Source organism: Epinephelus lanceolatus, chromosome 6 (genome assembly GCF_041903045.1).
Source record: "Epinephelus lanceolatus isolate andai-2023 chromosome 6, ASM4190304v1, whole genome shotgun sequence".
NCBI classification, from domain to species: Eukaryota; Metazoa; Chordata; class Actinopteri; order Perciformes; family Serranidae; genus Epinephelus; species Epinephelus lanceolatus.
The window spans coordinates 12,740,670-12,765,802 of NC_135739.1; the positions used below are offsets into that span (position 1 = coordinate 12,740,670).

Below are 25,133 nucleotides of genomic sequence, written 5' to 3' on the forward strand. Positions count from 1 at the left end.
GTTTGTTCAGTTTCCATGAAATACTGCCTTCTTATTCAGACTGGACATTCATCATTGTAGAAGATTTCTGGTATTCCTTCAGTAAATAGCCACCTGTTGACCAGGTGGGTCATATGGCTTACAACGAATTGACCCTTGAATAAGTTGTACAAGGTTGAGTTTGTTGTTAAGAGATTGCTCTGCATTGGAGCGGCAACAATTAGTTGTCACTAAGTTGATCACCAACTTATTTGATATTTGATTCATCGGTTTGAGGAGTTCTCCAAGAAAACAGTCAAAATTCCAGCTTCTTAAATGTGAATATTGTATGCTGTCTTTACTCCTCTATGACAGTAAACTGAATATCTTTTGGTTGTGGACAAAACAAGACATTTATGGCAGTCACCTCGGGCTTTAGGCAACACAGATCGACATTTTTCACAGTTTTCTGACCTTTGATAGACCAAGCAACTCCTCGATTAATCAAGAAAATAATTGATAGATTAATCAACAGTGAAATTGCAGCTAATTGCAGCCCTACCTTGCACACATGTAAAGGTGCTATTTTTACATGGAAGTAGAGCGATTCTGTAAAAATGTGTGTCATTTCACAGTGGTTATTGAAATAGAAAATGCATCAGAATAAAACCCAAATCAGCAGGTATAAATAACACCAGGTGGCCGGCTGCCACAGGTATTTTGGCAGGTATTGTGGGCTCCCTCCCCTCCAGCACAAGTAGCTGGTCAAAAAAATATTCCCATCCTTACTTGACATATTTAAAACAACACTTAAGTGCATGAAAGCTATGTAGTATTAAAGAATATCATCCTCCTCTGTATCCCCTTAAGTGTATAGCTGTAAGGCACAGCGACATTTGCTTAAAAAGATTCAACACATAGAGTAATATGAATTCACAGCCGCCTACTTGCCTTTGTCTGATCCACCACTTTTATGCCTATATCTCTTTAAGTTTTGGTTCTGCTACTGCTTTAGCTCACAAGTGACAGCCCACATGATCAGTGTTGCCTGTAATGGCATCTGATCTAATGTAAACCAGACTAATTGGACATGTACTAGTTATGGAATACACATCTCTAAAGTTGTTTTTTCTGTCCGCCTGTGACAATTGCTTCCACTGTGTGGCCAGTGCTGACATGGCAACTCTCGAACTCTCAGTGCAGCAAACAGGCAGACCGGCCACTTGGATACATGCAGCATCAAGGCATGTGTCCAAGAGGGGACAAACGTCTCTGCCTGACTCCCTGCCACATGGCTGGTTTGTGTGGATTGTGTGAACATGTATCAGTGCACTGTCTTGGCTGGTCTAAAAGCCATCAAAACAAGGGTTAACTACACTGATATGGGACGTGTGAGCCCACTGGTCACTTACCCAGTTTATAATTAGTAAAGATAGCTATTTCTTGAGCAAAAAGTGTACAGTAGTAGACATACAACATGTTTGTAAAATCACAGGAAAAGCATTAAGAATCAGGTGAAATTTAGGTGTCACGCTAGATGACCAGTGGTAAAAATAGACCTGAAATGGTAGGCCACACACTGCATTGATTGTCTTCCACCACTCTGCATTGGAAAAAGATGACCTGATTATCATTCCTGAAGCTCGCTGTCATTCCCACTGCCCCAAATCTGTTGGACGGGTCCATTATTAGGCTAATGTCATGTAGCCTTCGGAGGAATTTGACTTGGGTTACAAATCGTTTTTTTAATTTTATCACCATAATGACTCCAGAATTAAATTTTGGTCTTCATATTTTAGACCAGCTGGAGTCACCCAAGCATTTCTGGGTATGATGTCATAGTGTCATTGTTAAACGCTCACAAATACCCTGAACATTCAATTATTTTTTTTGTTGTATTAAAGAAGTGAGTGAAGGTTTTGGGGCTTTAAGTGATACTTGTGACCTTAAAGGTTACTGTAGAAAGTGTGTAGATGCTTCCTTGATGGAGAACAGCAGCCTTTACTTTCAGTTAGAGTGGATTCCAATGATGGTGATGAGGATGATGGCATAAATGTTTTTAAAGTTTCCAAATAAACTTCTTAAATCACTCCTGTGACACAATCCTTTGTTCTTCTGCCCCATAGCTTTGAGGAGGACAATAATCACAGGCAGTAGTGATATGTTTAGCTCATACTGAGTCAAAAGCTTGGGAAAGCAATAGGTTTCAATTTATTGTGAGTGGGTCCTGGTGCTACAGCCTGGTGCTGCCTGGAAAGCTACACAGACTTCAAAAGCAACCGGCAGCACTACAGGGGTCAGTTGAGAAAGGCACAACTCAATGCAAACTGATGCAATGTGAACGACAACCAGATGAGAGACAAATCAGTCTTGTTTTAATGCCTGCAGAAACAGAAGCACAGAGTTGTTTGCTACATAAGATCACTTCCAGCACTGATACTGGACCGCAATGCTAATTGGGCTTGCCAGTTAGAGTGCCATTGTTGTATTAAACAGTTTTAACAGTGCATACTTTGTTAAAAAAAGAAACCTTTTCTGTACTTGGTGGCCATGTCAGAACGCAACTGTCCAGCCGGAGCAGAGTATGTGAATGACGTGCTCAGCACAACACCCTTAGCGACCTACAGCGTCATGCAGCTTTAAAACTTTTGAAATTACTGAGCAAATGGAAGGGCATTCCAATGGCTTAGGAGGGTATACAGAAGTCACCTTTCAGTTTGAGTTTGAAATCAGATCAGTGCGAGTTTGATACAGCAGGAGAAAAAACAAGAAGCAAATGCACAAGGACATGTTTCTTCGCATTTATTTTGAACAGACGGTAGTGCAAGTGTTGCAGCAAGATAGTCATATTGCTGTATCATGGCCTTTTCAGACACAACATAACAGCACGCCACCTCGCTCTGAAACCCATTATTTTCAATGGTGTGCACTATGCCATGATGTTTTTTTGCTGCCATCAGCATAGCACGTGTGCAGCATTAGGCTGAACTTTGGTGATGCGCTGTGTGCACTGAACCCAAGCAGCAACCTCTGAGGCTGAAAGATGACGTAGCATGGAAGTGCCAAAAACTGCTGTTCTTTCAATGGTTTAAGGCCCCGTTTATTCGACAATGGTTTCGACTGAAAATGCTAAACGTTTTGGCCGATCATTTACACGACAGCGGCGTTTTGGGTGCCTGAAAACGCAACGATTTGAAAACGGGTTCCAGAGTGCAATGTTTTGGAAATGGCAGCGTCTCCATTGTCATGTAAAAGTGCAATATGCAGTTCCTGTGAAGACGGACTTTTCGCACATGCGCATTACGGTTCCAGTCACTAAGCGTGCCGACCGTCACAACAACAATGTTGAGCTCTGTTTGTGCTGCTCACCCTGTTGATTTGAAGTGAAGTTTAGATCTGTTACTGTAGCAACTCCACCTCGTCGTCCACCCAGACAAAGTTATCTGTGCATGCTTTCGCCATTGTGTCTTCTTTGTTTTGGTTTGTAATCATGGCGTTGGAGAGGAAGGCGCTTCAGCACAGGCGCATGGCGTCATGCTGTGGTGTTGCTTTGCAAATTTACACTGCCACCCATTGGCCAGGCGTGCATACTACAGCGTTTCCAGTAGATTTTGCGGCTCCGTGTGAACGGGGATTGTTTCAATAACGTCGCCATATAAACGCATACGTTTTTTAAAACACAAAGGACAGACTTTTCCGTTTTTACTGAAATCGTTGTCATATAAACGGCCCCTGAGCCTGGCTCCAGAAGTGAGTCAGTCCCCATAGACGCCCAGCTTTACAGCAGAAATAAACATGTGTACAGCCGGATCCAAAAAATGGTCTTGGTCTCTATTGCAAATTTCAACATTCATGACAACTGTATGGAGGTTTTATTTTTTTATAACTCACTCATTGACATTTTATCAAGGCTTAGAGTTATGCATAATTAAGGGTGGGTTGCTTTGAGTGATAAGCTGTTTACCAACAGTGTCCTTGGCTTCTCAGTCAGATCCACCCCTCACTCCTTGTTTCCAAATATGGTTAATTGTCACTCCAAAAAAACAAGATGGTGGTCAAATACCAAACTGGTGGCTTCAAAACAGGAGTCCACAAACCAATGGGTTATGTCACGGTACATACGTCCATTATTTTATATGGTCAATGGCTGAACCCAGCGGCGAGTGAAGCTCAAATTGTGTCTGAAATGTCCTTTACACTGTACGAACAGTGAACAAACACTTTGCCAAACAACAAGAGGTCACAGTTGGCTATAAACTGAAAAGCTTCTCTCAGGCTATTAAACTTATAAAACAAAATAAATAGAATAATAAAGAGTGTTAGTTCCATCTTGGCTATATGCAAATTTAATTAGCGGCTGCTTTTGTGATTGTTTTATCTCGTCTTTTTTGTGGCGTCTCGAAAGCAGCAAAGACAAGAAGTCTGTCAGCTCAAGCTTTTTATCTGATTACTGATTTCTAATCTTTGCTTGCCAGTGTGATTGACTCACATGCAAATCAGCTTGTTATGCTAACCTTAGTACATATTGCTAATGGTGTACATCTTAAAATTTGCAGGCAAACTCGCGCTTGGGAACTTAAGTTCCATATTACATGCATCAGTCTACATACTGTGTGTTTTGTGTGCGGCTGCTTGCACTGAACCGTGAACCCTGTACCGTTACAGTCAGGCACAAGCACACAAACTGTCACAGCCCTTGTCACGATGAAGACTGACTGAATTCCTGTGACTGACTGCTGCTCTTCACTAAAGAGGAAACAACACATCCACCTTTCAAGTCGGCAGGGGGTGGATGTTTGATACTTGAAAGATCAGACTTTGGGTGGAGTGTCGTATAAAAATGAAACCTTTGGTTTATGAGCACATGCATGTTAGATTGAAAATGGGAAACAAATGTTAGGGATGATAAAACAGAGATGCACTCACCAGGCTACATTCATGTTCGGATACCACTTTGTATTTCACAGGTTTGAATGCAAAGTATATCTCTTAAGCTAAAACTGGATATAAACACTGTCAGGTCACAACCAAGATAATGAGAGTGTCTCCACATATCAAAGTACTTAGCCTCACCTCACATTTTGTACTTTATTTAATGTTCTTCCCACCTGTAAACATTGCCAAGGCTTTTCACAGCATAATTAAACAAGACAAAGGATCAGACCAAATTTTTGGAGGCAATTTGGGGAACTTTACAGCTTTTTGATTGTAGGGGCTTAAGGCACAGTTCAATTGGTAATTAAAAAGCGTCGAGGTATAATTACCAGACATGACATCACCATTGCATGCGATAACAACCGCAACAGACAGCACCTACCAGCCACACCCAATGGGGATGCTGGATTTGGCAATTGAAAAAAGGTTTAACTTGTGCCAGATAATCTATTTTAATCCTTGTTTTATAACGTTATAATTTCTTTAATGAATGTGCGTATCCTCCAGTAGGTGTAGGCCAACAGTCATACTTTAAACAGGTGCAAACAAATGCTTAAATGTTCATGCCAGTCATCACGCTGAACAGGAAGGCATGCTAATTTGTAAATGATAATGGATTATGACATTGATTATCATGAAAACTAATACTTGTCAACTGACTTACCACACTGACTTCACACTCTGTCTTTGCGTAGTTAGACTTTAATCAGAATTTGTAACTATTTTTAGCATCTAATTCATTTAATTGCTAGATGAGCTGGTGATAGCTTCAGTTAAATGCAGTGTTTGCTCTACTCCTTGGCCTGTAGATGCAGAACTTCAGAGGGTAAAACCCCATGATCTCATCTGTAGACAGTTTTGTTCACAGTTGTTTAACTTTTCTTTCATCTTTACCAATTGCCTAAACAGGCTCAGCAAGTTACAGCATATGATCCGACTTCCCTAATCACTCATTGGATCTTATACACTTTCTCATTTTCATTCTTCTTGGAAAAAATGCTTAGTTGACAGAAGGAAATTGACATTGCTGCATGGCGAGTTTTTCTGCATGATTGAATGTGTTGTTGAGGTGAGGTGATTTTGTCGTGTGCACATGCCGTTAAGATATTTTATATTTATTATACCATTCATATCATGTTATTTGCAGCTAGTCTGTGCATCTGAAATTAATGTCGATTGTTTTTTATGTCTGATGTTTTTTGGATGTCTCCTCTACACCAAATGTTTCACCCTCTGCAGCCTAACCTAGATTAACCCCTACTGATGAGGATCTGCTGAAACTTATGATTGCCAACTTACTTCAAAAATATGTGGCAACTGACCTACTTTTACCTGGTTGTGTTCTTCTGCAGTGTTCACCGATGAAGTGCTTGTCTTGTCTGGAACACTGTACTTCTTTGCACCCTTTAAGCGCTTATTTTTTTTCCCCCTGACTCCGGTCACTTCCTGCTACCATCCATTTCTGAGAAATGTAATCTGATAGCAGTCTGCGTGTGTCCTGGCCTTCCAGTCTGTATGTGGGTATGAGCTTCTGGTTTTACAGGATTATGGAGGAACCATTTGGAAGCAGTTTGGCTGAAATTGGAGATTATCCCTGTCTAGGGTTTTTGAAAACATTTAGCTATTCCTTTTTATTATAGCTAGTAAACATTTGTGGTCGAAAATGTAGCCAGTGATTTGAGGCTTGAGAGAACGACTTGAGGCGGTTGACTTGACATGTTAAGGTGCTTAAAAGCTCATAATCCAGACATTCCTGAAGTCATTTGATGGTCAGTAAATTATGATCTGTTAACGGTGTGAATCAATTACTCATGATACTATAGAAGGCTTTTATACATTGCACATGTATGTCCGTGCATGCTCGCCAAAATCCCGAAGGATGTGTGAATGATGTGTGCTTTTTATTGGTATCTTAGTTCTCTACGTCATGGAGATACATTAACAAGTGCATCGGTGTGTCTCTGGGTTTTAAAAACAACCACAGCCGTGTACGATCTAATGTGGCTATATGGTTGTGCATTCTTGTGTGCTGATGTACAAAAGTCTGGTTTGCACTTCCTGGACTTAACTGCTGTTGTCGTTGTCACGTTACTGAGGGAGAATCCAGGTGGAGACATGCGCACACATACATACACTCTGTGAGGCTCGGGCTCTCACTTGCTCACTCACACACACACATGAACACACACACACACACACACACACACACACACACACAGGCAGCCTGGCAGATTCAGGGTTAAAGGCTTCCATTTTGTTAGGTAACACCCTAATGGTCTGATCTGTCAGTGGCGTTAAAATGGCAGGGGCTTAACCCTTGGCGTTCGGGACACAACCAGTAGGGGCACACATACACACACACTCTGGGCTGGCCGAGCCTACAACAGAACAACTGAGGAGGAGGAGGAGGAGGAGGAGGAGGAGGGGAGTGTGTGACGCAGGGAGGGGTAGAGGGAAGGACGAAGAGTGAGCAAGTGAGAGAGAGAGAGAGAGAGAGAGAGAGAGAGAGAGAGAGAGAGAGAGAAGAGAAGGAAGAGTATTTTTCACTTGGGTACAGTTAGATTATGGCTCAGCTAACCACATGCGCTCTGCACCCTTCTCCCTCCCCCAACCATGGCACCACCTCAGCTGGGTCCCTGCCCCCACTCCTAGCTCGGTGAGCACAGATTAGCATAGGTAGTGTGATATTTTTTTTTTCAATTAAGATGATATCAAAGGAGAATATCGCTACTCTTTGATAGCCTGACATGATTTTGTGTTCAAAAACACATTTTATAAGCAGTCTAAGACGTGAATAAAGCAGTGTGAGTAACCGTTATGATGGTGAGAAGTAAATAATCACCTTGAATTTAAGACAGTCATCGCCTTGTCACATCTTGCTGGTAAGAAAAGTGGTGGGTTGAGCGATTAATTCAATATTACAAGGGCCAGGGCCCCTTAGCCACACAAGAAAAAGAGTTGTCACTCTGCTGTCTTTTATTGGGCAGTAATAATCCATACTTGTATTGCTTTTATTGGACAGTATAATTGTTGTTTCTCCTCGCGTTGAACCCTAAGGACACAGTTGAAAAGCCTCAGTCTTTTTAAAATGGCTGTTAATGTGTTGGCTGGCTGGGTCCAGTCCCAGTGGGCAGATCATTACAGTGCTGGAGATGAGAGGCTAGCACGCTACCTGAGGGGATGAGCTTTTGCCATTGATCTGCTCTCTATGAACTACTGGACACAATAGGAGAGGGACAGAGTATAAAACCTGTAGTGTCAGTCTAGGTCACAAGATTTCCATTTGCTTTCAGGGAAGTGCATCTTATCTTGCCGCACCACTCGCAGGGATGGGTGATTTTCTGCACGCACCTTATTTTATAGACAAGAAGACTAATGTGAGCATATACAGAGAAATGCATATTTATCAAATGTATTGATTTGAGCCAGCTTGCTTTGATGCAGTTACTCTGTAGAAATCAGATAGCTTGGTACAAACCTCTTTATTCATATCGTTGTTGTTTTTAATTAATGTGAACGAGCAGTAGAAATGTCTTCTCTCACGTGCAGCCCCTAACTCCCTCGTCCTTTGTTTTGATCTAAGATGTGCTCTGCCCTTAGGCCCTATTATTCTGAGGGAAATGAGAGGGACATGCATCCACTTCTCCTCTAGAGTCCCCTGAGAGGAACAGACACAGATCACTAATCACTGGCTGCCTTTTCCTAGGCTCTTTCTCCGCCTCTCGCCATTTTTGTGGCTGCTGCAGTTAATGCATTTGTGTGTCAAACTAATGTATCTGCACGAGGTTTGATCATCACATTAGCATGCTATAAACGGTACAATGTAAAGGGTATTAGTTCAACATGTCACTAACATTATGCAGATTAGGGATGTCATCGGTTAACCATTGGTTATTTGGTTAATTGGTTAACCAGCAAGAATATTTTTTGACTGTTTACACATGTCATTCTATAGGTTAATTTGTTATCTTTCATTTTACTGTACTGAGCACCAACTGGGTCTGGTGGGAGCTAGCTAGCGGCACCGCTCATTTGGCAATTATAGCTAGTAATGCTGTTCACACCCAGTGGCGTTGTTATGGGAATATTATGTCCACCTTTCAGTCTCCCCTAGGTCACCCCGGTGAGTAAGTGGCTCAATTTTAGCAGAGCTACATAGGGGGAGACTAGGGCTGTCACTTTTTATTCGAGTTTCGGACATTCGTTCGGACATGAGGTGAAAAGTTTCTGTTCAATTGGAATTACCTGTTTGAAATGTCGGCTGCAGTGTCTATAGGTGCATCAGACAATTTGATGTACAAAACCCAAAACCAGTGAAGTTGGCACGTTGTGTAAACCGTAAATAAAAACAGAATACAATGATTTGCAAATCCTTTTCAACCTATACTCAATTGAATACACTGCAAAGACAAGTTACTTAATGTTCGAACAGGTAAACTTTGTAATTTTTTGCAAATATTAGCTCATTTGGAATTTGATGCCTGCAACATGTTTCAAAAAAGCTGGCACAAGTGGCAAAAAAGACTGAGAAAGTTGAGGAATGCTCATCAAACACTTATTTGGAACATCCCACAGGTGAACGGGCTAATTGGGAACAGGTGGGTGCCATGATTGGGTATAAAAGCAGCTTCCCTGAAATGCTCAGTCATTCACAAACAAGGATGGGGCGAGGGTCACCACTTAGTGAACAAATGCGTGAGCTGATTGTCGAACAGTTTAAGAACAACATTCCTCAACGAGCTATTGCAAGAAATTTAGGGATTTCATCATCTACGGTCCATAATATCGTCAAAAGGTTCAGAGAATCTGGAGAAATCACTGCACGTAAGCGACAAGGCCGAAAACCAACATTGAATGCCCGTGACCTTCGATCCCTCAGGCGGTACTGCATCAAAAACCAACATCAGTGTGTAAAGGACATCACCACATGGGCTCAGGAACACTTCAGAAAACCACTGTCAGTAACTACAGTTCGTCGCTACATCTGCAAGTGCAAGTTAAAACTCTACAATGCAAAGCGAAAGCCATTCATCAACAGCACCCAGAAACGCCGCCGGCTTCGCTGGGCCCGAGCTCATCTAAGATGGACTGATGCAAAGTGGAAAAGTGTTCTGTGGTCTGACGAGTCCACATTTCAAATTGTTTTTGGAAACTGTGGACGTCGTGTCCTCCGGACCAAAGAGGAAAAGAACCATCCGGACTGTTATAGGCGCAAAGTTCAAAAGCCAGCATCTGTGATGGTATGGGGGTGTATTAGTGCCCAAGGCATGGGCAACTTACACATATGTGAAGGCACCATTAATGCTGAAAGGTACATACAGGTTTTGGAGCAACATATGTTGCCATCCAAGCAACGTCTTTTTCATGGACGCCCCTGCTTATTTCAGCAAGACAATGCCAAGCCACATTCTGCACGTGTTACAACAGCATGGCTCCATAGTAAAAGAGTGCGGGTACTAGACTGGCCTGCCTGTAGTCCAGACCTGTCTCCCATTGAAAATGTGTGGCGCATTATGAAGCGTAAAATACGACAACGGAGACCCCGGACTGTTGAACAACTTAAGCTGTACATCAAGCAAGAATGGGAAAGAGTTCCACCTGAAAAGCTTCAAAAATTGGTCTCCTCAGTTCCCAAACGTTTACTGAGTGTCGTTAAAAGGAAAGGCGATGTAACACAGTGGTAAAAAGGCCCCTGTGCCAACTTTTTTGCAATGTGTTGCTGCCTTTAAATTCTAAGTTAATGATTATTTGCAAAAAAAAAATAAAGTTTCTCAGTTTGAACATTAAACGTCTTGTCTTTGCAGTGTATTCAATTGAATATAAGTTGAAAAGGATTTGCAAATCATTGTATTCTGTTTTTATCTACGATTTACATAACGTGCCAACTTCACTGGTTTTGGGTTTTGTAGTTTGCCTTGTGATCTAACAGAGGGCGCTCTAAGAATTCACTATCATGTTGACCTATTGCATGCCTTACTGACCTATCGCTAAACAAAGATAATGTTAATGTGGTATTTTGCTACGAAAATGGGGGACAATAGCGAGTAAAGCCGTCCTGAGCGGACAATCACGACACCAAAACATCTGAGAAGCAGCGTATGGAAGTATTTTGGGTTCTACGCCATAGATGGCAAAGTCACGCACAAAGATAAGGCTGTTTGTCGACTTTGTAAAAAGCAGCTGTCTTACTCTTCTTTGAATTTATTCGAACGAAATTCGGGTCATTGTAAATTCGTTCAGCCTTGACTTTTTTGAAAAAGTGACAGCCCTATGGGAGACTGGAGGATGGCTACCATGTTTCTGCGGCAATGCCACTAGCTAGCTCTCACCCAGCCTGGGTGGTGCGACGTGCAGAATGGCACAGGCTAACTTCAGCTAACCTGTGGAGACCGGAGGGTGGGCAGTGGGCATTATGTGTCTGCGTGTTAATGTGGCTAATTTCCCGACCTCTAAATGGATAGCGCTTTGAAATACGGTGCTAAAGCTTACTGACCAAATAGAGCGCCGAACTAAAAGTAAAAACCTCTTGTATTTCACATCATTTTGTTTTGTTATCCTTTAGAATTAACCCGTTAGTTAACTGTTAATGGGTGTGGGGCTGTCAAAAGCAAAATTAACAGAAACTGACATCCCTAATGCAGATGTATATTGTGATGTAGTAGTGGTGCATCTTCTTGGCAACAGAAGTTCAGCTTCTTTGAACTGATGGTGCTTGAATTTCCTCCCAAAAACAAGATGCATGCCATGCAGATAAAATGTGACTCAAAATGTACAGAAAATGTATCCCATCTTCTTATTTCAGGAGCAGATATCTATGAACCTAATTTCAAAATCAGTCAGCGTTTCTTAAATTCCTGTAGTCCAAGCCCAACTGCAGTGGTGTTCTGATAAACTGTTGTAGACACTAACAGGCAGAGTAGCTCCTCTTGGTTGCTGATTCCCAGGCAGTGAGGTCTGGGGTACCAGTTTCCTCCAAGCATCTCCCGATGGACCCGCTGATGGACAAGTCAGGCTCGTTTGTGAGATTGTAGTGTCAGTTTCATTTGGTTTTACACGCTGGATGGATGGAGCTGTGGGAGCATTGAAACTGGCAGGAATGCTGCTAGCACTGATTGATTCAGGATCTTTTCTCAGTTGATTGCCTGGCCATAAAATACAAACTCCTGATGTCCTGTTTCAAACAAAACTGGTTTACTCAAGTTAAAGCAAAGGATGCTGCGTAAAAATATATACTCTCTGAGATGTTCTGTTTAAACTCATACTGGTTTTCAGAACCAGGGATCCAGCAATTGAACATGTAAGTTTTAATTTTGGCTCATTCACGTTTGTTAAATGCCTTTTTGTCCTTTTTGTCTTTGTCTCCTGTCATCAGCAATACTCTGAGCAGTGTCTCAGTGCAACACTATCTCAGCTCCTGGTACTGATGCCATGTTTTTTCTGCCCTCCAGTCCTCTCGGGTGTCACTGTGAATGGCATCGATAGACTCTTGTGTTTGACGGCCAGGCTTTCTCTAGATGAATCTCCTACAGTTTCTTTGTTTCCTTCACGTGTTCGATAGCTCTTAGTGTGAGTCTCCTATAACCTGGAGGTTGTGAATGACACATCACACAAAAGGCCTCAGGGCTCGTATAGAAACCAAGGCGCTGGATAGAAAATGGGCTGATTGGTAGTCCTTCACTGAAGGCTTAGTAAAATGGATAGCGATCCAACAATGTGAAGTACTACGCACAACCCAGCAGGTTTGAGTGCATACTTAAGAGTCATAATCACAACATATGCATGGACAACAACTTGATTTGGTTGCTTAGCAGCAGTGCATCCAGCACATGAATCACAGGATCCATGATGCTTTCCATCTCTCTGGGTCAAAGGTATCCACATGTCCCTAGACCTGAAACTAGCAACCACAGTCGTCGTAGTAACGTGCAGATCTGATCCTCCTGTATCGTCCCAAAGGGTTACAGTCATTTTGTATCTGACACGCTTCGCCACCACACCGTTACAGCCAGAGCAATGTGCTGCCACTAGTTCTACAATTTTACACAGTAAAGTGTGGTTTCTGAAGCATTGTGTGTGGTATATGGGTATGCACACATACCCACCCACACACAAGCTGTCATCTCTGGCAGATAGATAGCCTTTGTGTCCAGGGATGGTACAGCAGGGCACATCTATCCTTGCTGTGTACCAGAGCAGGGTCCATTTTAGGCTCCGTGCACTCGTATACAAACACAGACCTGAATGTTTTAGCTGTGTAGGTACTTTTTTGGCTGTATTCGTTGGTGTTGTTACTGCTTGCATCTCTTAGCTCAACATCTTGCAAAGTGTCAAGGATGCCTGTGTCTTATCTCCAGTAAAAATAAAACTTGGCTGAATTCACAGATGTGAATTGTAGGAACAAACTGCAGCCTCACTGCAGACAGCGATTTGTCGAAGTTGCTGAAAAGCAGTTTCATTTCCCCACCTTATCTTGCAGTTTTCTCAACGCTTTGCTTTACAGATGACAGGCTCATAGTGGGAGGTTTTGTATACATTAGATTCTTATGGTGAATTATGACCTTCGCTTGCCTTAATCTTTGAAGCCTGAGAAGATGGCAGAGAAAACATGTAAGATGTTTTTTAAGAGTATCAAATATCATGAAAGGTGGGTTTTGGATGTCAGGATTTTTATGCCCGTCAGCAGCTGTTGACTTGACTTCCACAGAAGTTAGTCATGTCAATGATGTGTCCGCCCCCCTGTTGACTCGTAGACACATTTTGGAATGTCCGAGGACAACGTCATTTTCTCCTCCTCCTCCTCCTCCTCCTCCTCCTCTGTCAGTGTGGGATGTGCCTGTGGCCTCCCTGTCTTCTTCCCTCCCTTCTGCCACTCTGCCTCTCCAGGGGTTAAACCTGCGCCTTCTCTCAATCCCGGACCAGTTTGAACCGGTTTTGAGGGAAGCGCTTTTTGTCTTCCATGGAATCTTGGGATAAGGTCATGTGGAGCTATGATGACGTCACGTTGGACCAGGAAGACCTTGAGTCAGCTCTCTGAATCTGATATACAACATGGTGTACGTGTATGTGTGCAAATGGTTTCAGACCAGATCATCAATTGGGCACTCGTATCAGAATTTTTTGCAATAGACATGCACTCATCCTTGTGCGAAATGCTTATAAGCAACACGTTTTCATAACAACTTTTAAACTGTTTATTGAAGAGAGTCTGCCTGCCCCATAATGACTGCGTGGCCTACATTGGTTTGTGTATGTACAGTGTTTTTCTCTGCTGTTTTTCTGCTGTGTAATAGGTTTTTCCCTGAAATCTAAGTGGGTCTCTCTATCCTCTGCTGTTACTGTACTGAGTGAGATTTGGGTCAGCATCTGGGGCACTGGTAGTGGTAGATGAGACGCCAATACACCTCAGGATTGTGCCTTTTTACAGCTGGAAATATCAACTAAATCAAACATTGCACATGCTCATGTGCATGACCTTACAACAAAGTGTATAATCAATATGTTGAAGGGGGATTATTTGCCACAGCAACCTTAGATTACATGCAGTACATTGACTCACCAGCCAGGACAGCTTTATTTTCGTTTTGTACTGGTTGCATTGTTGCTACTTCATATTATATTATTCATATTGTATATAATGCATGGACTTAAATGTGATTAAAAGTTCCCCAAAATGAAAAGACACTGACATTTACATGCAATAGGGGGGACTGATTGAGATTTGTTCAAGTATCTGCCATTTAAAACTATAAAAAGGCATCTTCACCTGTGCGATATTGTATTTATATTGATTGATTGAGTTTGGCTTCTTCAGTCACACTGTTGCTTCTGTCATAAAGGCAACCTCTCTTGTCAGTTATCAAGGCAGAGCTTATACCTGGCAGTGCTTTCATCCAGTTTTATTGTCTCAATTTTGAATTAAATTGAGGCAGTTATAACTTTGTCTGTCCTCTGTAGTGGATGCTCCTTATTGTTTACTTCAATGCAGACACACTGGGGGGATGTGACACACATAACTCATAGGAACCTGCACAGTAGTGTAACGCCCGGGCCACACTGGCTACCTGAGCACAGCATGAGTCACGGGACCTTTTGCTTTTCATTTCTGCCCACATGCGCAGCGTGGCTCGGCTGTGGCTCGTCTCGATATTCGGTGTATTGGCTTTGTATTCTGCGAAATGCGTGCCGTTCTAAGCAATATTTAAATGTCATAGTGACATATTACTAACGTCACACCTTTCACTGCAGTTTCAGTGTCTGTATCTGTACAATATGCCACAGACATGAAAAAACTCAACACTTTCTGATTCTGTTTCAGATTAAAAGCCCTCCACCGATTCTGTGGATTGAATCCAGTTAAATATTTGCAGGACCATGTTATGGAAAATGCAGTGGAAATTAGTGGAGTACCAGCTTTTAATAAGTAAAATGAAATATAATATTCTCTTACTAATAGCCATTATCAAAGGCAGACTTGGTGTGGAAAGATTGGACTGGTAGGCAGTGCTGCTGTCTATATGGACACCACACATGTGAGCCACAGCAGTTAAGCAGTGTCGCTGTCATGCACAGGTAGAGATTCAGAAGTGTGGCCTGGGTGTAAAGCAGAGAGTAGTACTACTCAGTTTGAGAGTTGCTTCAGTGAAACCAGCACTTTTTGCTCATCTAAGCAAAACTTCTACTATAATGATGCTGTGTTATCCTACAGTAACCGCGCACCTTAATTTATCTATTGTCCAAACCTGTGCTCTGCTGTCTAATTTGAATCCATGTTTGTTTTTTGTTTTGTGAATGTGTTTACAGTTTGTAACCATTTCTGCCATCTCTCTCCAGGGTGAGAGCAGCCATGTCAGAGGAGGCAGTACGTCAAACGCGCAGCCAGAAGCGGGCTCTGGAGAGGGACCATGCGCCTCTTGCCGAGCCCCTGGAGGACTTGGACAGTAAACGTGTCAAGCTGGAGAAAGGTGATGCAACTGGAGGTCCCCTGGCCATGGTGGGATCTGGAGGCGAGGGCGTCAGGCTGAGGAGTGAGCAGGCTGCAAAGGTAGCAGCCAGCATCCTGAAATCTGGGGAAGTGAAGGCAACTATCAAGGTGGAGGTGCAGACTGGAGACGAGCCTGTTGACATGAGCACATCCAAAAGGTGAGACAAGGGGAAAGATCATTGGGTTTGACTGTCATTGGCTGTTTTCATGATGTAATATTAATTAGTAATATTATTGCTTCACAGCGTTCTTGCGTATGGGGGAAGGAGCTTGTTGATCATAAGGAACATAATTGTTGTTCAGTTTACATGATACTGTCAAAGTCATTAGTCTGTGAACAATGCTGAAAGGAATGCTGTAAACACTTTACCTTAAACAGTTAGATCTATTCCTGTGCACTGGGCCTCAGTACTGCACAGTCAGCCAACTTGGTCCACAATAAACCCTTTGTAAGTATTTCCAGCTGGACAAAATGCACCATAATCTCCTTACTAGCTAGTTTATATCTCTGTGGGTATAAGATGCAAAGAGTAGATTGCTGCTGCTGTGTTTTTTTTTTTTTTTTTTTGTTTGGCTATGCTGAGCTGATGGTGGATCATCGTATGTGTTAAAGGGAACGGATGTGAATGGCGAGCAGTACTTCATGCAAGCTGCATTTTTGTGAGTTTGTTTGAGAACTTCTGTCGGATTATTTATGCACTCTAGGCCTTGGATTTCACGCTGACATGTACAGTGCATGGTTGTGCTTAGAGATGTGTCAATTAGAGTTTCGGGTTTCTCTCTAACTTTGCACTAGCGAGTGGTCTGACAGGAGCCATACAGGAAGTCGCCGTGTGGTTGTCGGCAGCCTGCCCCCATTTTGAAAAAGTTTGAGGCTCCTGAGGCCTGGGCTCCATTTTCTCCCACAGCAGCACCTGAACTCTGCCTCACACTTCACACAAAATGAAGGCTACGTGTCACAAACTGGTTCCAACTGGCCGTTACCATGGTTTCCACATTGGAAGGAGCAGTTAGAGGAAGGAGGGGCCAGGAGGGGTGGTGGGTGTGTCACATGACCACACAGAGAAATGCCTGATGTCATGTGACGTGTTTGGTAGAGCGATAGATACACACACTGATGTGATGGCAGTCTAAGTGGAACAGAGAGGTGATTCAGCTCAAAGTGTGTTGGCCCCGTTTGTGGTGTCACCTTTGGCCCCTGTTTAACCCTCAGCATGTGTTTGCATGCTTACTCACTGCAGTGTGATTACCCTAGTGTTGTGTGCAGGAGACTTGGTCTGTGTAGGCCAACTACATTGCATACATGCTGGAAATGAAACAGTAACTGATCTGAACATGTCTTGAATCAGTTCACGTATGAGATGTAGTTTTGTATGTATTTTTCATGCTTTGTAGACAATTTAACAGCATATTTGAACACATCTTTTCCAGGCCTGTTGCCTATTTATAGCGCAGGCTGATGTAGCTTGAAATGGCACATCTAGTTTTGCATTGCATTTTAATCAGAGAGTCCCACTGCCCCTAATAATGACTGATTCAGCAATCCTATATGGGGTCATTGGGAAGCCATGATTGGGGAAGCCGAGGCATGCAGAAATACTGGACGTTACATAACCAAGCTGCTGTGTGTTGTGATGCTTGTGTAAGCTGTTCTCAATAGAGTGGTAGCAACCATCACAAGCTAGCCCGTGTCATTTTAGACAGAGGCCAAGTCAGTCAAGGCATCGGGTCGCCATCGGGGTTTCGCTTGTGAAAGATGATGAAGCTCTTGATTCCTCTCTGATGCTACTAATGTCTGACAGTTTATCATATCATATGTAAGGAATGTAAACAGAGCTAGGGAGGAAAACCACTGCCTGTTGAGTCTTCAGCTGTGCTTTAGACTGTGTAATCCCTCAGAATAGCATTGCTGAAAGCGTCAGGGTGTTGAGACATCTTTCTAAATTTGAATGAAACATATCAAGGAAGTGCTTATCAGGATGTAGCAATGTGAGGTATTAACAGGGTTCAATTGTGTTCGTAGCAGCTGGGCAAGGTAACGTGACAGTAAATGTTTGTTGTTGTTTGCTTGGTCTCCTGAAATTATCACCACATAATGTAAGTATAAACAACATTGTTATTGTCAAAGAGTTGACCTCGTTGAACTGAGCATGCATTGTCTGTTGAGGGGAGCTGGTAGACAGCTGTTGTGGGGAAGGAGAGGGTAGCAGAGAAACGTGTCTGAGGACAGGAGCGTGCAAAAGGAAGAAAAAAGTGTGAAGAACTGAGTCAGTGAGTTGGAGTATAAAAGATGAACAAGTAAGTAAGGATGGGGGAGGGGTGTGTGAAGTAGTGACTGAGTGAGTGACTGAGTGAGAGAGAGTGTACACAATAGGTTGGCTCCTGGCCATGTATTCCCCTCCCCCTCACTGTCACCCTCTCCAGTGTCTCCGGCGGACCTCCGCTCTGCTCAGCTTGTGACTCTAGTGTCGGCAGCTGGGAGGGAGGGGAGAGCTGAGGCCCAGGCTGTGCCGATCGGGCTAGGCCACAGGCCTCACCACGGAGGTAGGGAGGGGTGAGGCCCTGTCTGGGTGGTAAAACTGGGCCTAAGCTTGAAGCCCTGAAGCCTCGCTCGAAAGCGTTTGAATAAATATATCACTTTAACTGTGTGTCTGCATGCATAACGTCACATCATGACCCAAACCTCTACCTTTTTAAATACTGTCATATATCACACTCCCTAACTTACCTCATCCTCCGCCAGTTCTCCTTACCACCCCGACTTCTATTTTCTTACGCACCAACCCACAGGACCTGACAGGATCCCCACTGTGATGGAGGCAGATTTATTCTTCCGCCATGGTCCACGCGCTGTAAAATTACAACCACCCTGTACTTCTAATCTCCACCCCTCTCAAGATTGATGCATATCTAGCTCACCACGAGTCGCCTTTGTTCTCCTTAGTCCTCAGGAAAAGCCACTTAACATTTTATCAAAGGCTTTAAGCCTTTTCCTCCTATAAAAAACAAAAATGCAGTTAATTTGCCCTTTGATTGCATGTTGTTTGGGACTGATGTTGCTGTGTCTGTGGGAAGGAAGAGAGCAGACCGTCTGCCCGTTGATGTTACCTTACGCTGGAGATAATGGGTTGTTGCGATCTTCCCCTGCCGCCATTACTCCATTATTGATCTCTTGGTTCTTGTCTTCTTGTGTGTCCCAGTACACATTTGCACTATAACAGGGACGATGAAATCATAATTATATACTGCCATCTACTGGATATAGGACAGAACTACAAGTTAGTTGCAGTTAATGGTAACTGCAGTGTTCTGGACTGAATCAGAATACAGTTTTGAATCTTGACTGAACGATGAAACTCATTCTCAATGTAATTGTTTTCTGCCTTTTTCTCTTTCTCGCCACAGTGACATTAAGAATGAGCGGCAGCCGCCATCGCCAGATGATGTGATCGTGTTGTCAGACAATGAGCCATCCAGCCCTCTCATGAATGGACACTGCTTTACAAAGACTGACACAGAAAAACTTATGGTAAGAAAACAACATTTAAAATTTGCATACAACACAGTCATAAACCCCTTTAACACATGCACTGCAAGCCTGAAATTATCTTTCCATTACCTGGATGAGCTGTATGTGAAAATGCAAATGCCTGAATCAGTTGGATCGGACATTAAACGGACTTTACCCTGCCTGCCCCCTAGTACAAAGTCCCTGCAATGTTTGATTGAACCCATGTGTGAATAGAGCAGGAAATGGTTCAGAGAATTCACAGCGGGCGAGTAGGCGTGTTGATGACAACTCTGTAATGCTGCTTGAGTGAAACCAGAGGAAAACAAACATCCAAGAGTGAAAAAGAAGGGTCCTTAACACGAAGGTAGCGATGAAAATATCAAACTGGAGAAATGACGAGATTCGGAAAATTGTCAGGCAAATTAAAGAAATGCCAAGAGTCTCTGTTGTTTATGACCAAATTACAAACCGGCTACGTGACTGCAGTGTAAAACACGTCATGTCCTGCCTCCTGCACGCTCTACCCAGGTGTCACCCTTTGGCTAAACCAAACTGAGTATTTTCAGTAGATAAGAACACTTCTGACACAGACAATCTCCTGTTTTGTGCTACATGTGTAAAAGGGAAACAATGCCCAGACCTGATACTGGAGTTCATATGAGATAGCTGTTGAGAAGATCCTACATTTTTAGATTAGTTGCTACTGACATAAAGTGGCCTCAAATTGTACACGTATGTCTGCTTAGTGTCCTTTCATCTAATACGGTGTCTGTAGAAGAGTTCTCCTGAGGAGAGGGAGCGCATCATCAAACAGCTGAAGGAGGAACTGAGACTCCAAGAGGCCAAGCTGGTGCTGCTGAAGAAACTAAGACAGAGCCAGATCCAGAAGGAGAGCACTGTGCAGAAGGTAGGTACCCGAGAATACGCAGGAGAGTGTTGATTGTTATTTGTTTTATCGGAGGTGATTGATGCATCAGAGGGAATTGTTGCTGCTTCATTCCTTCAAGTACATACAGATTGATGGACTAATACTGTAACCTGTTCACTTCTAGGCAACTGGCTCTGTAGCTACTCCTCCTCCTCTGGTGAGAGGTAGCATCACATCAAGCAAAGGACCCCTCCAGGTAGTTACTACATTTTGTTTTACACCTTGGGGTTGATGTATGATGTAATTATACATTGTATCTTACACAAAATTGGATACCAAGCAACACAAGTATAAGGCAGATTTCGTTGTTTCTTCATTGGTTTTTACATCAAAACCCCAAATCGCACAAAATCAAATGCAGTACCTATGTAGCATAATGTTAAACATGTTTAGTTGTCATTAACTGTATATTTACACTGTTGTGTTTACAGGTGACAGGTCGAAGCTCAGGCACGGTGATCCCTCCTCCGTTGGTGCGGGGTGGGCAACACGTCCCGTCCAAACACAACTCTCAGATTGTCATGCCACCCCTGGTCAGAGGGGCCCAGGTTAGTGTGAGGGGCCGTTCAGATGATTACAGTCATCACATTGGCCAGCATGTTAAGTGTACTCATCTGAGGAGGTTTAGATTTCAAGAGCTTTTTGTTAATTTTCTTCTTATGTTCGCTCTCCTTGTGAATCTGTGATGGCTGCTTCTGTGTGTGCTGCCATCAGCCTATTGCTGTGACTCCCCAGCAGATAGCCAGTCTACGCCATCAACAGCAGCAGCACAGCGGTTCAGGACCCCCTCCACTCTTGCTGGCTCCCAGGGCTTCTGTGCCCAATGTCCAGGTCCAGGGCCAGAGGATCATTCAGCAGGGACTCATTCGGGTGGCTAATGTGGCCAACAGTAACGTCATGGTCAACATCCCTCAGGTGAGTACACAATGTACAAGTCATCAATACACTGTCCATAGAAACCATTGGAAAATGTTCCCTTTAATAGCTGCTCTTTTACCATTGCTAAGCTCCATAACAGTTATAACATCCTCATGTGTAGTCGCTGCCTTTTGTGTAGCTGCTGAAGTGGTTTCTGTTGTGTTTGTGTCCAGGCCTCTCCAACCAGCCTAAAAGGCTCTTCAGCGTCACCCAACTCTAGCATCAATGATTCCCCAGCCAGCCGGCAGGCAGCTGCTAAGCTCGCACTGCGCAAGCAGTTGGAGAAGACACTGCTGGAGATCCCTCCACCTAAACCTCCTGCCCCAGAGTTCAACTTCCTGCCTTCAGCAGCCAATAATGAGTTCATCTACTTGTTGGGGCTGGAGGAGGTGGTGCAGAAACTTCTGGAGATGCACGGCAGGGGTGGGTACATTTTTCCACTTGGTGAGTCTGGGCATGTTGTAGTGTAATGGAAGATTGAATATACATGTTTACATCTTGTCTGAAGAAGCTCTCTGTTTTTCCTATAGGTAATCTGGGCCCAGCTGCTGCCCTTGCCAGCACCATTCCCAAAGAGCCATACACCTGTGCCCAGTGTAAGACGGACTTTACCTCCCGTTGGAGAAAGGAGAAGGCTGGGACCATCCTCTGTGACCAATGCATGTCGTCCAATCAGAAGAAGGCCCTGAAGGCTGAGCACACCAATCGGCTGAAGGCAGCCTTTGTTAAGGCACTCCAACAGGAGCAAGAGATTGAGCAGCGTATCCTCCAGCAGGCGGCTTCCTCTTCATCTTCCTCTAAAACCACCTCCTCTCCCTCACTGTCCAAGAGTGAGGTGCTGGTGTCCCAGCAGTACAAGCATGTCAGGGCTGCTATGCAGCACAGACCTGTGGCTGCCCACCACTCCATTAAACAGGTTAGCATGGCCTCATGACGGAGCAGCCCTGTGGTTTAAAAACGTTTAAAAGCATTGTATCCTAAATCAGCAGCAAAAACATCTGCATGTTAACATCTGTACCAACACACAGCACTTCTCACATACTGTGTCTTTCTATACAGAGTCATCTGTCACACAACATCCAGTCAGTGGGCTCCCGTGCTATGGCCCACGCATTCACTTCCTCCTCTCAGCTGCAGAGTGCGATGACGGCAGCGGCGCTGAGCAGCAGGGCAGGTAAGCACGCTGCAGCACGCCCGCTGCAGCAGGGGGCAAAGGTCAGCGCCAGCAGCAGTAACCAGGGCAACGTGGCTGCCTGGAAGAAGCAGAGCGGTGGCACTACAGGTAGATAAACGTGAGACGAGGTTAGGCCAAGAATGCTCCTCACCCGTTCTCGCTTTCTGCTCCCCTTTGGGGTAATCCCTCTCTTGTAAGGTGGATCCCTCTCTGGCACTGTCACTCTCTTTCTTCCCATCTTCTCAGGCTAGACCTTTTCATTCTAGAATTACTGCATAGATGTTTTTGTCTTTTTTGGATCCTCAAATATTCATTTGAGCAAAATCTTTTAGAAATTTTCACTCATCTTGCTTTATGCCAACTTCTTGGTTTATCTTTGCCTTCTTCCAACATGAGTCAAAATATTGTGTGTAATATTTCATCATAGAATAAATGTACAAACAGCTCCATGTCCAGTACATTCACCACTTCCGTTTTGTTTCTTGACAGGTGTGACTATGGCCTATGTGAACCCAAGCTTGTCTGCCCATAAGACCACCTCTGCGGTCGAGCGTCAGCGAGAGTACCTGCTGGACATGATTCCCTCCCGTTCTATCTCCCAAGCAGCCAACACATGGAAATAATGCAATCTTGCTCCCTACTGACGTCATAACTATTACCCTCTTAATATCAATAACAGCCATTCTCATGATCATTCTAATCCTTTCTATGGGCTCCACCTCTGGCCAAAACAGTGCAGGGGAGAATCTGCCTAGTCTTTTGTTGGATAGAGGTGTTCCCTCAGCTCTTCCTCAGATATTTCTGCTACCATCTTCCTTACCCAAGTCCTTCATCCCAAAGTGGAGTTGTGCAGCGACAGCTCGAGCTTCTGAGATCATTTGGGTACCCTTTTTTTTGTGAGGGTTGGGGTTTACATGGGCGTGTACAATTTTACAAACTTCTCCAGCGATGTTGCCTCTCCCTCCGTGTATATTGGTTGAACCTCTCTGTCGCACCAAGAGGAAAAATCTCCAAGCTCCCCCTGCCTCTGGATTAGGCTGGGGGAAAAAATAATAATCACTATTACACACCATTAAAATCTTCGCCTTACGTTCTACCCTTCTCCAGTCTGAGCCAGTCAGACTCAGGCCCACGTTTTGGCCGAACCGAACTTAACTGAAGATCTCGCCACAGGGATTGTGGGTCGAGCTTCGAGGACCATCCACAAAATAACTGCTTCAGCTTTGCAAAAATGAATAAAATGAAAAAAAGGACTGTAAAAATGATCTCTATCTGCACACAGACTTTCTCTTCTCTCTAACCCCACGGCGCGTGTAGTAGAGAAGTTGATGTGTGTTGGATTATTTTGTATGGCTGAATGTTAGGATTTTGTCTTTTTCTTCTGTAAGTCATATACTGTGTTTGGAATATTGTGCTCCCTGATACTTTGGAAGTGGCCTCTTGTCGAGGTCTGAATTTACAGGCTAATGTTACTGTTGAGGTGGTTTTACATCTGCTGGGTTCCATGTTGTGGCCTACTTTTAAATACTTTGTTTTTTCTAAGACAAAGAGGAAGAATAAAGATTAAGGTTTCACTAACTCCTGTAAAGACACTGAGCATATGTTTGGAGGACTATTCGTATTGAATATTGTAAAAAAAAGAAAAAAAAAAGAAAGAAAAACCTTCCAAAGAACTAGTGGAGCCCAAATGGAATCCCTTCTGCTAGAAGGTGTCTAGTTTATTTGAACCCTCTCTGGATATAAACATGAATTCATGCTAGACTGAGGGGGTGTAAGGAATGTCATATTTTTGACATTGTTTTTGCTTTTAGTCATAGGTTGTGGTGCATTATTTTTTTTCTTCTATAGACAAACTGTCTCTGGGTTTATTTATAGGGTCATGTTAGTAAAGATATATGCTTATGCCCTAAGTTTGAATGGATCTCCACTTAAAAATGATTTGTTTTCTCTTGTGTGTCCAGTGGCTCCCACTCACCTTGCGATTGGTCTTAGAGAAGCTGGACAGCTTTCAGAATGTAGTTATGCAAAAACCCCTATAGCAACAAATGACATGAACTTCTTAGTCTTTAACATTAAGGTGTGTATGATTTATGTCGGGTCCTTGAATTGAGCGAACTATGCCTTTCACATGAGCTATAGTGCATTTTTATCAGGTTGCAGCAGCACAGGATAAGCTAGTGAAGTACAATATGTCCTACAGTAAACTCATGGAGTTATTTTATTAACCATATGCTGTCTTTAATTTCAGTCACTGGGGTGGTCCAGTTTCTTTAACCCTACCGCAAGGGCTGGGTATCGGTACTCCATACCTTTTGAGGTATTGCCCGAAATAACCCAATACCAAGTAGTATCGAAACGTCTCCAGTCAAATGATACCTGCTTTCGATCCTTTCTGTGCAGCGAGGCTGATGCCGGACCGTCCCAGCTTCCCGCTGGATTAGCAAACTTTCTGTTGCTGCCATCTCAGGAGCCTCGGCAAATACATAGTTCAGCTTCTGCCCTGTTAGCCAGAGTTAACACAGCAGTGGATAACGTGGTACACCGAGCTGTCACGCGGTCCTAATAAACACTTGCAGAGGAGAGCGGCTCCAGAGACAGCAGCAACAGAAAGTTTGTTGGGACCGTTTAATGGCTCGGAGTTGGATGTTAGCCCCTGTTGCCAGTTAGCACAAGCTAACATAGGCAACAGGGGCTAACATCCAACTCCGAGCCATTAAACGGTCCCAAC

At 43.5% G+C, this 25,133-nt stretch overlaps 1 protein-coding gene across 10 annotated transcripts in view; it reads left to right on the forward strand.

Moving 5' to 3' along the window:
• Positions 1 to 23,984, forward strand: part of gatad2ab (GATA zinc finger domain containing 2Ab) — a 28,394-nt gene extending 4,410 nt beyond the window's left edge. For 2 of the 10 annotated variants that reach the window (XM_033621867.2, XM_078168638.1), the window contains exons 2-11: positions 15,724 to 16,032; positions 19,280 to 19,403; positions 20,161 to 20,292; positions 20,438 to 20,509; positions 20,745 to 20,861; positions 21,028 to 21,228; positions 21,405 to 21,675; positions 21,762 to 22,147; positions 22,291 to 22,513; positions 22,895 to 23,984. In XM_033621867.2, the coding sequence (XP_033477758.1) occupies positions 15,737 to 16,032; positions 19,280 to 19,403; positions 20,161 to 20,292; positions 20,438 to 20,509; positions 20,745 to 20,861; positions 21,028 to 21,228; positions 21,405 to 21,675; positions 21,762 to 22,147; positions 22,291 to 22,513; positions 22,895 to 23,028 (1,956 nt within the window). In that variant the 5' untranslated portion in view covers positions 15,724 to 15,736 and the 3' untranslated portion in view covers positions 23,029 to 23,984. The remainder of the gene's footprint in view (positions 1 to 15,723; positions 16,033 to 19,279; positions 19,404 to 20,160; positions 20,293 to 20,437; positions 20,510 to 20,744; positions 20,862 to 21,027; positions 21,229 to 21,404; positions 21,676 to 21,761; positions 22,148 to 22,290; positions 22,514 to 22,894) is intronic. The other 8 variants (XM_033621869.2, XM_078168639.1, XM_033621871.2 and 5 more) reach the window with 5 other exon arrangements.
• The last annotated feature ends 1,149 nt before the right edge of the window (positions 23,985 to 25,133 follow it).